General features: G+C 55.7%; 4 protein-coding genes across 8 annotated transcripts in view; 2 read left to right on the top strand and 2 right to left on the bottom strand.

Moving 5' to 3' along the window:
• Positions 1-1223, top strand: part of LOC125115454 (leucine-zipper-like transcriptional regulator 1) — a 28786-nt gene extending 27563 nt beyond the window's left edge. For both annotated transcript variants that reach the window (XM_047759415.1, XM_047759413.1), the window contains 2 exons: positions 72-152; positions 413-1223. In XM_047759415.1, coding sequence (XP_047615371.1) covers positions 72-152; positions 413-529 — 198 coding nt within the window. In that variant the 3' untranslated portion in view covers positions 530-1223. The remainder of the gene's footprint in view (positions 1-71; positions 153-412) is intronic.
• Positions 1224-2831: 1608 nt separating this feature from the next.
• Positions 2832-5048, bottom strand: THAP7 (THAP domain containing 7). 2 transcript variants are annotated; one of them, XM_047759426.1, is made up of 5 exons: positions 4974-5048; positions 4722-4801; positions 4245-4400; positions 3687-3827; positions 2832-3512 (listed from the first exon to the last, which is right to left on the bottom strand). In XM_047759426.1, the coding sequence occupies exons 2-5, from the start codon at positions 4799-4801 to the stop codon at positions 2948-2950; spliced, it is 942 nt and encodes a 313-aa protein (XP_047615382.1). In that variant the 5' UTR covers positions 4974-5048; the 3' UTR covers positions 2832-2947. The 2 variants fall into 2 exon arrangements, with proteins under 2 accessions (XP_047615382.1, XP_047615383.1); XM_047759427.1 differs by lacking the exon at positions 4722-4801 and having other exon boundaries at positions 4974-5011.
• Positions 5049-5530: 482 nt separating this feature from the next.
• On the bottom strand, positions 5531-12232 carry LOC125115457 (tubulin alpha-3 chain-like). Its single transcript, XM_047759417.1, is given in 6 exon segments — positions 5531-5902; positions 8274-8894; positions 8896-8955; positions 9224-9372; positions 10158-10380; positions 11610-12232. Coding segments are annotated over 6 exon segments (1353 nt in total). The 5' UTR covers positions 11613-12232; the 3' UTR covers positions 5531-5605.
• The window catches only part of P2RX6 (purinergic receptor P2X 6), a 37949-nt gene continuing 30346 nt past the window's right edge, over positions 5898-13500 (top strand). For all 3 annotated transcript variants that reach the window (XM_047759419.1, XM_047759422.1, XM_047759423.1), the window contains exon 1: positions 5898-7387. In XM_047759419.1, coding sequence (XP_047615375.1) covers positions 7363-7387 — 25 coding nt within the window. In that variant the 5' untranslated portion in view covers positions 5898-7362. The remainder of the gene's footprint in view (positions 7388-13500) is intronic.

Raw genomic sequence — 13500 nt, forward strand, 5'->3', positions numbered from 1 at the left:
CAGGGACCTCCTGCATTTGCAAGAGTGGGGGGTGAGGGGTGGGCGGCGTCTCAGGGAACCTGCCATTTCAGATCCTAGAGGCGGCGGACAAGACGCAGGCGCTTGACATGAAGCGGCATTGCCTCCACATCATCGTGCACCAGTTCACCAAGGTCAGGGCCCTCCCGCCGGTGCCGCCCACCCATCTCCAGGACACGCTCCCCTCGGCATGGCTGTGGCCAGGTGGGAGGGAGCCTCGTGCCACAGCGGGCCCTGGGGAATCACCAGGCAGAACTGCCAACCCAATGGCCATTCTACCCCATCCTCGGAGCCAGCCTGAGCTCTGCATTGGTCAAGCACCTAGAAGACTCCATAGCCCCCCAGCCCTGGCAAGACTCCACCTCCATCCTCTGGCCTTTGGTTGCCTCCACAGGTCTCCAAGCTGCCCTCGCTGCGCACGTTGAGCCAGCAGCTGCTGCTAGACATCATCGACTCTCTGGCCTCCCACATCTCTGACAAGCAGTGTGCAGAGCTGGGCGCTGACATATGAGGGCCCCACGGTGCAACCCTGCCCTGCCTCACTGTAGACTGTGCTGGCCATGCTCAGGCCTGTGGCAGAGGGGCCAGGTGCCCAGGGCCTCTAAAGGGAGTTGAGGGGACATGGAGGGCACCAAGTGCCCCACTTCATGGCTGAGGACAGAGGTCCCACAGGAAGCAGACAGAGAAGCAGCACCTTGGCTGGCACCCTTTCTTGGGGGGAGGGTGGGGTGGGAGGAGGCAGAGGTCCTGGGCTGGGCCCAGTGGGGAAGACAAACCTGCCAGGGAGCTGGCTCTGGGCCCTACTTGTCGGCAGGTACTTGCACATCCAGCCACTGGGCCCTGTTGCCAATACCCTTTTAATGTGGGGGCCATACTGCACCCCTGACCCTTGGGGTCGCTGTAAGGCCCTTTCTGCCACCCAGAACTTGTGCCTGGGCAGCACTAATGGCAGGGAGTCTGACTGTAGATGAATTATGGGCCTGAAGGGCCCCAAGGCCAGCCCCCGGCCTGCAAGGTCAGGCACTCTGGACAGGCCGCACAGACAAGGGCTCTGGGGTCCCACCTGCCTGAGTGTGCAGCATGTCTCTAGGCATGCCAGGGTGAAGTCAGAGGAGGTGCCCCCAGGTCCCTGCCTGTCCCTCACTAAGTCTTTATTGTCACAGGCTCGCTTCCATTAAAACCACAGCAGTGCTACTGACACATTACACCTTGCCGTGCAGTCCCCACTGGTGGGCTCTAGGCCTAGGTCCTCCTGGAGCTGCAGCCTGATGGTCTGGGATCAGCCTGCCAGCAGCTCCCCACCCTCACTGAGGTGCTCCAGTCTCCTAGGGGTGGGAGGGATGGGCGGAGCGCAGGCCAGCCTCTGGCCTCTCCCCACCCGAGGAGAGGCCTGGGGCCCACAGCCAGCTCTCCTGGCTCCTCTGCTCCTGAGCTGGGAAACTAAGGATAGGCAGAGTCCTTCCTTGTCCCAATGGAAGGTGAAGTCCACCCCAGTGGAGAAGGTACGATTCTGTCTCCCCTCTGGGAGTAAGAATCCTTCTGTCCTGGCTGCCAGGAAGCCACTTCAGGGAAAATGGTCAGCGCCATAGTTTCCTGCCTTTGGCTGTGCCTCATCTTATTGGGGCACCTGCCATATCTCAGGCCTTGAGGAGCCCCAGGTGCCAGACGCAGGTGGACATTCTAGGGCGAGGGGAGTTACCTGCAGGCCACCAGCACGCTAGGAGACGGCTTGAGACCTGCCTGTGACCCTGCTCTGCATCTGCCTCTCCTGGGCATGAAGTGAATAAATGAAATTGGACTCCGAGGGCCCCAGACAGCAAATTTCACATCCCTGCAGGCCCATTTCCAGGACTTAAAAGGATTCAGCTATGCTCTTGGGACCTTTGTGGCTGAGGCCCAGCAGAGAAATGTCATGTGCCAAGTTAAGTCCTCATGCTCTGAGCTGATGGTTACAGGAGCCAAGAGGCCTTCCATGGTCCAGTTGGACTGAAGGAAGACGACAGGTTGAGCCAGGACTGGCCCACGTGCATGGCCCTTTGGTCTCCATGCCTCATGCCATATCTTCAGGGACCAGAAAGGTGGTTGTGGGGCCCTCCCTGCTTGCCAGGCACAGCAGCCCGAGGTCAGTAATCTTGTCCATTTTGCAGATGAAGCAGGCCTGTGCTGAGTGGGGGCTGAGCAGCAGCTGGGGCACAGACACTCTGCCACGTCTGACTGCCAAGGACATTGGGTCTGGGGATGGAAGTCTGTTGTTTTCTTGAAAACGAAGTAAATCTGGCCTGGATTTTATGACTGTTTCCAAAAAGGCCAGCTGGGTAAATCAAGGCTGTCTTAGTGTCAAGTGAAGGTTGCCCAGCATTGCCCCTGACCTCTATGCACACCACCCTGTCCCTCAGAGAATGTTGTAGAACAAGGAGCTGCTTGGGGAGGGGTTGCCAAGAACTGGGCTCTGCTCTCCACAGCCAAGAGCTTGGCCTCCAGGGTCTGAGCCCTCCAGGCTACAGCCAGTCTGGGGGGAAGCAGACCTCAGGGGGCCCCACCCCCTGCAGAGGCAGAGAACAGGGCTTCTTTCTAGAATCCACTTTTTTTTTTTTTAAGGGACATACTGTGTCAAATGGAAGTTCCCAGAGATTGGAGCTGTAGCTGGGGCCTATGCCATAGCCATGGCACCACTAGATCTGAGCTGCATCTGCTGTCTTCAGTGCAGCTTGTGGCAACACTGGATCCTTAACCCACTGAGTAAGACCAGGGATCAAACCCACATTCTCACAGATATTAGTCACGTTCTTAACCTACTGAGGCACAATGGGAACTCCTAGAAACCGCTTTATTATGGCATCTGGCAGGTCAGACACAGCTCAAGTCAGGTCCCTCTCTAGGCAGATCCTGAAGGAGGAAGAGGCAGGAACCCTGATGGGCAGCTCCTCACTCAGGCCATGCTGCTGCTTAGCTGCATGGCAAAGTCGTGCACATGCTCCTTCAGAGTCTGGCGGGCATCTGCCTGTGCCCGCTTCTCCCGTGCCCGCTCCTGCTGCAGCTTGGTCAGCCGTAGCCTCAGCCGTTGCTCCCGCCGCTTGCAGGCCTGCAGTTGGCGCTGGGCCTTGTCCAGGGCATCAAGGGCAGCCTCAGCCCGCCGCTTCCAGAGCAGGGCACTGCCCACCTGGTAGCTGTGCTCATTCTGGATGTAGGCTCCAGCAGGAGGAGGGAGGCGCAACATGTATGCTGAGGGTGACACAGGCCGAGGCTCCAGAGGGGACGGCTGCCGCTCGGGCTCCCGCTCGGGGGAGGGCTGGGTGCTGCAGCCTGCTTCATCAGCCTGGGCACCCAGGGGCCCCAGGAGGTCTGAGAATGGGCTGCTGAGGCCAGGCTCCAGCCTCCCAGTAGGGGAAGCAGACAGAGCAGCAGGTGCTGAGGCCTCTTCCACAGGAAAGCAGGTGACATCAGCAGGTGGAGGTGGAGAAAACGGAGTCGTGGGCCCTCGGCCCTCAGAGCAGCTACAGGGAGACAGAGCAAGGGACAGGCCAGGCTCAGGGCTCACTGACCTCATTTCACCAGCCCACCTAACCCCCATCCCTGAACCATAGGCTCAGAGCCCTGTCCAGCAAGGCTCCACCCGAAAGCCCAGTCCCTCAGACGTGAAGTGGGACATCCCCCAGCGCAGCGCTTACCGCTTCCTGTATCGCCGAAGCCGGCTGACGTCAGGGGGGCCGGGTGGGTAACTGTGCCCCTTGGTCTTGGCTGTTCGGCGCAACTTGGAGAAAGACTCAAATATTGTAGGGACTGCTCCCTCCTTCAGCCTGTGGTACCCACTGTAGGGGAAAGCAGTCTGAAGTAGAGAAGAGGGCCTGCACCCCAGGCTGACCTGCAGGGTGCGGAGCCTGCAGCCCCCCAGCCCCTGAACAGGATCCTGGGCTAGCATTGGGGCAGGTGGGAGGCACACTGCAAACAGCTAGTTTGGGCGATGCCAAGTTAAGAGGTACCCCATCTCCTCCCTGAGAGCCTCCTGAGAATTAAGGTGACTGGAAAGGCCCCACCAGAACTGGGCTGACCCCCTGAAAGGAGCGGCTATGTTTGTGCCTTTGCTGGCGTGTCTGGGCTCCAGGAGCACCCTCTGACACAGTGATACCCGGGGTGTGTGTGTCTCTAACTGCTTCCGTCCGGAGAGGAAGCTGAGATTCTGAGCTGGGAAGAACCAGGGCGGCCTGCCAGGGAATCAGGAGGCTCACCTGATTCCCACCAGTTCAAAGCAGTTCTCCTCGAAGTGCTTGGAGCAGAAGTAGATGTACTCGGATGCTGGGTCCCACAAGCCCTGGCCGCTGGGGTCCAGCCGCTGGCAGTTGGCCAGCCACAAGCCTCGCCTTGGGTTGTCCTTCTTGGGAAGCCTGTAGGGCAACAAGCCTGTCAGCGCCGGGCCGCCGGCGACACACCGGATGGGAAGGGCCGTCCTGACTCATGCTGCCCCCGGACCCTGTGGGCACACAGACTAGGAAGCTAAGGCCTCAAAACGTAAAGCGACTGGCTCTGCACCAGGGTGCCTCTGACAGCAGCTAGTTCCCTCTCCACCGCAGCTCCGCCCACCATCAGCCTCTAACTCAAGCCTCGCCGGACCCGCTGAAGCGCGTGCGCAGTGAAGGCTCCTCAGGTGGGCAGGACAGACTAATGAACACGTGACCCTTTCGGCGCCAGCGCGCACGCGCGCTGACCTGTGGAAGGAGATGCCGCGGTTGCGCGTCTCTCGCGTGTCCCGTGTGCAGCAGCCAGCGGCGGAGCAGTGACGCGGCATCTGGAGAAGAGGCAGGAACTCGGTTGCGGGCTGCTATCTGGGCCCGGACAAGCCTCGCGCCCCTAGCCGCCACCCTGCTCCAGGCGGCCCCGTCCTGGCGCGTCCACACCGGCCCGATCTCGCCAGAGGCCCTTCCCAGCCCGCTCTCCCGACTCCCGTCAGCGGCACTTACGGTCTCGCCATTGCTGCGCCGCCGAAGTCTCGCGAGGTGTGGCTCGCGGCGGAAGTCAGTACCATAGAGACCCGGAAGCGCGCGGCGCTCGCTGAGGGGCGGAGCGGGCCCCGGAAGTGGTCGGCCTGCGGGGCGCGGCGCGCAGGATCGGAACGACTCTGACAAGAACGGGCTGGTAGTGCGATGCGGAGGCCTGGCTGGGCGGGCACGCATGCCTCTGATGAGAGGTGCCCCTGTGGACGGGAGGGAGGCTCTGGGGCAGCTCCTCCAGAGGACGGGGCGAGGAGGGTGAACGCTGTGGTCCCGCGACTGTGACCCGGACCGCTTCCGGTCCCGGAGGAAGGGCGCGAAGGATCCGGAGTGTTTAAACTTAAAACATTTTCCCCGATTTCCCCACTGGCCTTATAGTCTTATTCTGGAAGTAATACAGCAACTGAGGTGCCTCATTTTTTCTGTTTGGGAGGAAACATGATTTTTCCCTAGGAATTCGCTCGGAAAAGGCAAGTATCTGGTCGGGGAACTTGGCCGAAGAGCAACAGAGGGGCAGACGACACTCAATACAGAAACTTTAATAGGTAAACATCTGGAACGTTACAGCCCCAGGTGAAAGGGGGGCCGCCTCGCCCTCCCGCTCAGTACTCCTCCCCCTCCTCGGCCTCCGCTTCCACCGAATCCACGCCCACCTCTTCGTAATCTTTCTCCAGAGCCGCCAGGTCCTCCCGGGCCTCCGAGAACTCGCCCTCCTCCATGCCTTCCCCCACGTACCAGTGCACGAAGGCACGCTTGGCGTACATGAGGTCGAACTTGTGGTCCAGGCGGGCCCAGGCCTCGGCGATGGCCGTGGTGTTGCTCAGCATGCACACGGCCCGCTGCACCTTGGCCAGGTCTCCCCCTGGGACCACCGTGGGGGGCTGGTAGTTGATGCCCACCTGCCAGAGAAGGGGAACAGATGGAGACGTTTATACTGTGGCGTGAAAAATGGTACCTTGTTTTTAAAAACAAGGGCCCCATGGGAACTGGTACTTTCTTTTTTGGCAGTATCTGACAACATTTAATATTCTTTGACCCAATACTGTCACGTTTTGGATTTACCCACATAAGAGCACAAAGCTACATGTATAAAGATTTTTATATTTAGTTTAGGGTACTGTTTGAAATGGCAAAACTGGAAACATGTCCTTCCTGGGAAACAAGTTATCACACATCTCTACAGTAAAACACGGTACCATGATGAAAAGGAATGAAGAACCTGCCCTGGCCTGTAAATATGTCCAAGGTATATTGTATACTTGGTAGAAAGAAGAGCAAGTTGAATTCTACCTGAGTGTTTGTACTTCAAAACATTTACAGAGTAACAACCAAAGCTGGGAGATATCATGCTGGAGGACAAACAACTGGTAGAGTGCGGACAGGTGGCTGGCCCTGACCTAAGGAGCAGCTGGCAGCCAGCACCAGCTTGACGCAGCTCTTCTCCAGAGGAACTGGGGGCAGGGGGCATGTATAGGGGGTTGTGATCTGATCAAGGGGTGCCCCCTACCCCCCAGCTCTAAGACCAGGCTGGCCAGCCCTTCCAAACAGGATGGCTGCCACCTTGCTTTTCCCTTTGGCTACCTGTGTGCGATGAGTCAAGTCTGTCACCTACATGAAAAGAGTGTATTTTCTTTGCCTGTGTTGCTGGCCTCTTGCCGTCAAGATCACTACCAAGAAGCATGATGTGAATACACACAGAGTATCTCTTGAAGGACAAAGCTCTGAAAGGGAAGAGGACTTCAGCTTTTCAGCTTTTTGGACCATTTTAATATTTTGCACCATACTTGCCTTTTTATAATGAAATAACTTAAACACAGAAAAGACTCCTTGGAAATAGTATAACCCTGAAAAAATGGTGAAGTCACAGACTAACAAAAAGGACTGGAAGCCATGAGAATTCAACACAGTCCATCTGGGGCAGAACCATCTTCTAAGATTCAGAAGCTTCTATGGGAGTTTCTGTTGTGGCGCAGCAAAAACAAATCTGACTAGGAATCTTGAAGTTGCGGGTTTGATCCCTGAACTCGCTTCAGTGGGTCAAGGATCCAGCACTGCCATGAGCTGTGGTGTAGGTCACAGACACAGCTCAGATCCCATGTTGCTGTGGTTCTTGCACAGGCCAGCAGCTGTAGCTCCGAGTTGACCCCTAGCCTGGAAACCTCCATATGCCATGGGTGTGGCCCTCAAAAGAAAAAGAAAAAAAAAAAAGAAGAAGAAGAAGCTTCTATGGACAAAAGCTGTGACCTGTACCTTTCCACAGACCAATCTTTGCCTGGCTCAGGAATTCAGCCAGTGAGGAGGGGAATCAGTACAGGACACTACACCTCACCATGGTGCTGCCCAGCTGAAACCTCTATGGATGTCCTTGCCTTCCAGAGATCATGGTGAGTGGAGGATTTCAACCCCCACGTATAACTCTAAGGTCTGCAAACCTGTTACAAAAGGTTTAATGAACATTTCCAGGTCAGTGAAATTTGTTAGAGATTTTACCCTTTTCTGTGAGTCACTCTGTCAGTCTTCAATCAGTTGTGAACAAGGACTTTTATCAAAAACCGGGGCACAAAGTAAACCACTGCAGGCATGGTGAGAGGCTTTTAGCCTGGTAATCACAATAGATCTAAAGTGGGACCTTCTGTTATTTGACTTCCAAACACAGGTTCATTGTGACGCTAAATACAGCTGAGTTGCCACCTAAAATGACCATGCTTCTGGGTGTGAGGCAGTGTCCCCAGGCTGGTTTGGAGAAACAGCAGTGAACCATCCTTTGCCCCCACAGTATACACTGCTTAAGGAATTTAAAATTGTTTATAGAAAAATAAGTGTCAACTAATATGTAGTGATAACCAGTGACTGAAGTCATGTAAAAATCTAAAAACCATGATTTCTAACCCTCAAAATGATGAGCACAGACCATGACAAGCTTCTTGAGGAAGCAATGGAGAAATGTGGACAGACAGGCCTGCAGCCAGAGGTCTCTGAAAGTTCCCTGTGTTATTCCCTGTCCCCGAGGCTGTCAGATACTAAAAGCTGTCTCAGTCTCTATAATGTCAAGTATTTTAGTATATTACCCCATGGCAGTACAGGGTGGTTGTAAGAAGTAGGGGTATATACAGTACTTGGAGAAGATTGAACCACCTAGCAGATTATTAAAATTGTTTCTCCCTGCAGTGTAACTGCCCTGGAACAGGGGGCCATCTGCAAAGGGGCAGCACCCCACTCCAGGGTCTGCCCCCGGGGTTAAAGGTGAACGTTCGCTGCTGCCCAGCCTACCTTGAACCCAGTCGGGCACCAGTCCACAAACTGGATGGTGCGCTTGGTCTTGATGGTGGCGATGGCCGCGTTGACGTCTTTGGGAACCACGTCTCCCCTGTACAGCATGCAGCAGGCCATGTACTTGCCGTGGCGAGGGTCACACTTGACCATCTGGTTGGCTGGCTCGAAGCAGGCGTTGGTGATCTCGGCCACGGACAGCTGCTCGTGGTAGGCCTTCTCGGCTGAGATGACCGGGGCGTAGGTGGCCAGGGGGAAGTGGATGCGGGGGTAGGGGACCAGGTTGGTCTGGAACTCTGTCAGGTCCACGTTGAGGGCCCCGTCGAAGCGCAGGGAGGCTGTGATGGAGGACACGATCTGCCCGATCAGACGATTGAGGTTGGTGTAGGTGGGCCGCTCGATGTCCAGGTTGCGCCGACAGATGTCGTAGATGGCCTCGTTGTCCACCATGAAGGCGCAGTCCGAGTGCTCCAGGGTCGTGTGCGTGGTCAGGATGGAGTTGTAGGGCTCCACCACGGCCGTGGAGACCTGGGGAGCCGGGTAAATGGCGAACTCCAGCTTGGACTTCTTGCCGTAGTCCACCGAGAGCCGCTCCATGAGCAGAGACGCGAAGCCCGAGCCGGGTACCGCCCCCGAAGCTGTGGAAGATGAGGAAGCCCTGCAGCCCCGTGCACAGGTCCGCCTGCGGGAGAGCAGAGGCCGTGGGTCCACACCCCGCCCAGGCCACGGCCACGGCCAGGCGCCCTCCTTGCCCCCGCAAGCTGACTCGGGTTCACGGTGTCCACAGGGAGCACAAGTCACCCTTAGAGGTCAGACACAGGGACGTGCCCCAGCCACACTGCGAAGGAAGGGCCTGGCGGGCCTCGTGGTGCTGCCAAGAGACGGGGAGGGAGAACACCCCAGGCAGGCCTGCCCTCCCGTCCGGGAAGCCTTGCCAGGGCCCTTCCTACCAGTTTGCGGATCCGATCCAGCACCAGGTCGACAATCTCCTTGCCGATGGTGTAGTGGCCTCTGGCATAATTGTTGGCTGCGTCTTCCTTCCCGGTGATCAGCTGCTCCGGGTGGAAGAGCTGCCTGTAGGTCCCCGTACGCACTTCATCTGCAAAGGACATGCGGGCCACGCTCTTGAGGGCGACTGCAGACTCGCCAGGACAGACAGGCCGGGCCCGTCCAGTTCTCTCGGGCACGGGCCGCTCCTTGGAGCCCGACAGCATCTCCCAGGGAGGCCTCCATGTGATCCGCATGCCTCATCTGCCATTTACGGCCCCGGGAAGGTAGAGCCTGACTGGACCCCAAAGGAGGGACACGCTCTCCCGCCCACACACAGGCGGTTCTGCACATGCCATGCTCCGTCCAGGGCATCGCTGAAAGGTCCCTGACACACGAGACAAGGCTGTGGCTTCTGCCAGCCGTGGAGATTCTGTCATCCCCCAAGTGGCCAGGAAAGCTGCTCTCTCTTTGCAGCTCCCTTGGGAACTACCTTGGGCTTCTACTCTCAGCAACCTAGCCAAGGTGCTCTACTCACCTTTCTAAGTCCGAGACTCAGGCCAAACTCTCCTGCACCAGCCCGGAGACAGAGCAGGGGGGCCTGCACCACCACCTGTAGGCGGGGTGCACACGACCCCCTGACCGCCCGGGGTGGGGGTGGTGGCTTGGGCAGCCTGTCTTACAGCTGGCAAAGCAGCTTTTTTCTGTATAGATTTCCCTAAATTAGGAACCTGAGCCCCACATTTCAAGCACTGACCTTTCAGTTGCTCGGCCAACGTGGCCCCGGGCAAGCACACATGCCTCCGTCCTCTCCACAGAGGGACCCAAAGGAGCTTACATGGGCTCTCGAGGCTCTCCCATCCCCCAGCAGAGCCGCCCAATGGGCCGAGCACCTACCGACCACGGTGGGCTCCAGGTCCACAAACACGGCTCTGGGCACGTGCTTGCCGGCCCCAGTCTCACTGAAGAACGTGTTGAACGAGTCGTCCCCACCGCCGATGGTTTTGTCACTGGGCATCTGACCATCGGGCTGAATTCCATGTTCAAGGCAGTACAGCTCCCAGCAGGCATTGCCGATCTGAACCCCTGCCTGCCCCACGTGGATAGAGATGCACTCGCGCTGGGGACCAGAACATATATGTGAGACCCCCGTCTGTGGGGCTGTTGTCACTTCTGGCATGCAGAACATAAGTTAATCCTTTGATGTGCTTCAGAGTGTCTAGGGCTTTCTTAAACCTTATTTTTCAGGCAGCTTATGTGACCCTGTGGAAACCGCTTGCTCTTAAGCACCCTAGATGACAGTGACTAGAGTTAGCCCCAGAACCTAAGTGTTTGCTACTATGCAATAACTAGGTTATTTTAAAACTTGGAAGCCATCCCAGTCTAAATTTTAGCTTACAGTTCTAAGAACCTGAGGTCCTGTTTTCTATTATATAAGCACCAAATCTCAGCATCAGAGGGCCACATAATATATCAATCATCCCACATCAAGACAAAAAGAAGCATTCCATTCCAGAATGACCTCTGGTGAGCAGAACTTGGTCCTCCAGAGGAGGGACCCATCAGCATCCCGGGCAGCCCCCCGCCTTTTTTTGTCTTTTTGCCATTTCTTGGGCCACTCCTGCGGCATATGGAGGTTCCCAGGCTAGGGGTCGAATTGGAGCTGTAGCCACCAGCCTATACTACAGCCACAGCAACACGGGATCTGTGTCTGCAACCTACACCACAGCTCACGGCAACGCCGGATCCTTAACCTACTGAGCAAGGACAGGGACCAAACCAGCAACCTTATGGTTCCTAGTCGGATTCCTTAACCACTGCGCCAGGACGGGAACTCCTGGGCACCCCTTTTGAAAGCAGGCTGTTTGTTCTGCCTTACTCCAATACAATTCGCCATTCACTTTGGAGGTCCCATAGCGCTGGAGCAATCTGTGATCGGAGACCATGCCCTGTTCTCTCCATTTACAAACCGCGGCTGGGAGCAACGCGCAGGCAGCAAGGCCTCGGCCAGGGACGCGTCCGGTAGACTGCATTTCCCCTCTGCCTAGTTACTTGAAGCTTAATCAAGATTGAGCCCCATTCTTACAACCTTGGTGTCTGACCAGGTTCCTTGCGCTCCAACCCGCAGCCCTCCGCTTCCCCCCAGCCCTGGGCCAGATGCCAGCTGCCTTGGCCGGCATCCGTTCCGGGGCTGAGCTGGAGCTTCGCCGTTCCTCCATCTCAGCCTCGGCTCCTACCCAGGCGATACAGAGGCCCACAGGCGGCTCCTCGGCCGGCCTTGGAGGCTTTGTCCCAGCCGTGGGGTACGCGCCTCTCCGCCCAGCCAGCCGGCCTTCCCCCAGGCCATACCATGGTGAGCTCCGCCGAGGGTCCGACCTCAACCGCCGCTGCTGCAGTCCAACCGCCCCTGCTCTGCGCGCGCTCACTTGCAAGACTCAGTCACCGGCCACAATGCCCATTGGCTCGCCGCTTCGCGGGGTGGGCCGGGCCCCAGTATCCCACTTCTGATTGGTGGGTGTGTGACCTGTGGAGTGTGGCTCATCCTGATTGGACGTTAGTTTGGCGGGAAGGCTGCGGGGTGGCGCGGTTGCGAGATCCCGCGCGATCTCAGCCTTCTGGTCAGAGTCGTGGAGGTGTGAGCCACACCATCTCTTTGGTCTCCCGGCGCCCTGTAGGCTGCAGGAACCCTCCCCTCATCCACATGCCGCGCCTGGTCCTTGGCTATTTGCGGTTCCCCGGCCTCCACTTCCCACAAGTTTCTGCAGGGTCTCCTGCGGACGGCGGGGAGGAGGGTCCTGCCAGTCCAGGGCGGGCCTCCGATGGGGAGGGGACAGCAAGCTCATGGACCAGAATCCTCGGGCCTCCATCAACCGGAGTTACCTCTTCTGTGCAATATAGTCGTTTTGGCCATTACGGCTTCTCGTAGGAGTTTAGAGGGGACTGTTGTGATTTTAAGTACGATTTATGTAAAAATAACAGTGAAAAGAGCAAAATGCAGAAGAAAAGGGAGGAAGTAAACCATAAAGCTGCAACCTAGAGATAAACAGTGTTAATATGAGAGGGTATACATTTTTTCCCACACAATTTGGGCCGAACAATCCAATTTTTTAAAACAGCTTTCTTGAGCTACAATTCACGTATCATAGAAATCGCCCATTTAAAGGGATGTACAATTCAGTGGATGTTTTGTATATTCTGAGTTGTGCAACCACCACCACAATCAGTTTTAGAACTTTTTCCTTCAAAGAAACTCATACTGTTTATCTGTCAATTCCCAGTCCTTCCCATCTCCCAGCCCTAGGGCAGCCTCTCATACACTTTCTGTCTCCATATTTGCCTACTCCAGACATTTCAGAGGAATGGAGTGGTCTTTTAGGGTTTACTTCTTTCACTTTGCATAACATTTCCAAGGTTCATCCTTGTCCTTGCATGTGTCGGTACTTCATTCCTTTAGCCAACTTTATGAGACACAATTCACAAACCATACAATTCCCCTATTTATTTAAATTTTAAAAAAAAAGTCTTATAATACTTTTCATTTGTTATTTATTTATTTATCTGTGTCTGTGGCATGTGGAAGCTCCAGGTCCAAGGATCAAACCTGGGTCACAGCAGTGACCTGTGCTGCAGCATTGACGTTGCTGGATCCTTAACACCCTGAGCCACCAGGCAACTCCAAAAAATTCCCCTATTTAAAGTATCTAATTCACATATATTTACCAGATTAATGGAGTTGTGCAAACATTACCATAACCATTTTTTTTTTGGTCTTTTTTAGGTCTGCACCTGCAGCATATGGAGGTTCCCAGGCTAGGGTCAAATCAGAGCTGTAGCTGCCAGCCTACACCACAGCTCATGGCAATGCCAGATCCTTAGCCCCCAGAGTGAGTCCAGGGATCAATCAAACCTTTGTCCTCATGGATACTGGTGAGATTTGTTTCCACTGAGCCCTAATGGGAATGCTACCATAACCAATTTTAGAACATTTGCATCACCCCAGATTTCATCTCTTTTTATTGCCAAATAATATTCCATTGTATGGATATACTACATTTTATTTACTCATCAGTTGGTGGGTATTTACGTTTTATGGATATTATGACTAATGCCATTATGAACATCTGTGTTCAAGTTTTTGGAGTGGACATGTTTTCATTTCTCTAGAAGTGGAATTTCTGGGTCATATGGTCAACTCCATATGGTTTAACTTTTTGCGGAACTGCCAGACAAACGATGTGAT

The sequence above is a fragment of the Phacochoerus africanus genome, chromosome 15 (genome assembly GCF_016906955.1).
Source record: "Phacochoerus africanus isolate WHEZ1 chromosome 15, ROS_Pafr_v1, whole genome shotgun sequence".
In the NCBI taxonomy this organism is placed as follows: Eukaryota; Metazoa; Chordata; class Mammalia; order Artiodactyla; family Suidae; genus Phacochoerus; species Phacochoerus africanus.

Excerpts from the sequence above, each read along its gene's own strand:
- THAP7 (XM_047759426.1), bottom strand. The coding sequence starts at position 4,801 with ATGCCGCGTCACTGCTCCGCCGCTGGCTGCTGCACACGGGACACGCGA. Across the intron at positions 4,401-4,721 it reads CGCGGCATCTCCTTCCACAG|GCTTCCCAAGAAGGACAACC; the intron begins GTCAGCGCGCGT and ends GTTGCCCTACAG. Across the intron at positions 3,828-4,244 it reads TTTGAACTGGTGGGAATCAG|TGGGTACCACAGGCTGAAGG; the intron begins GTGAGCCTCCTG and ends TTTCCCCTACAG.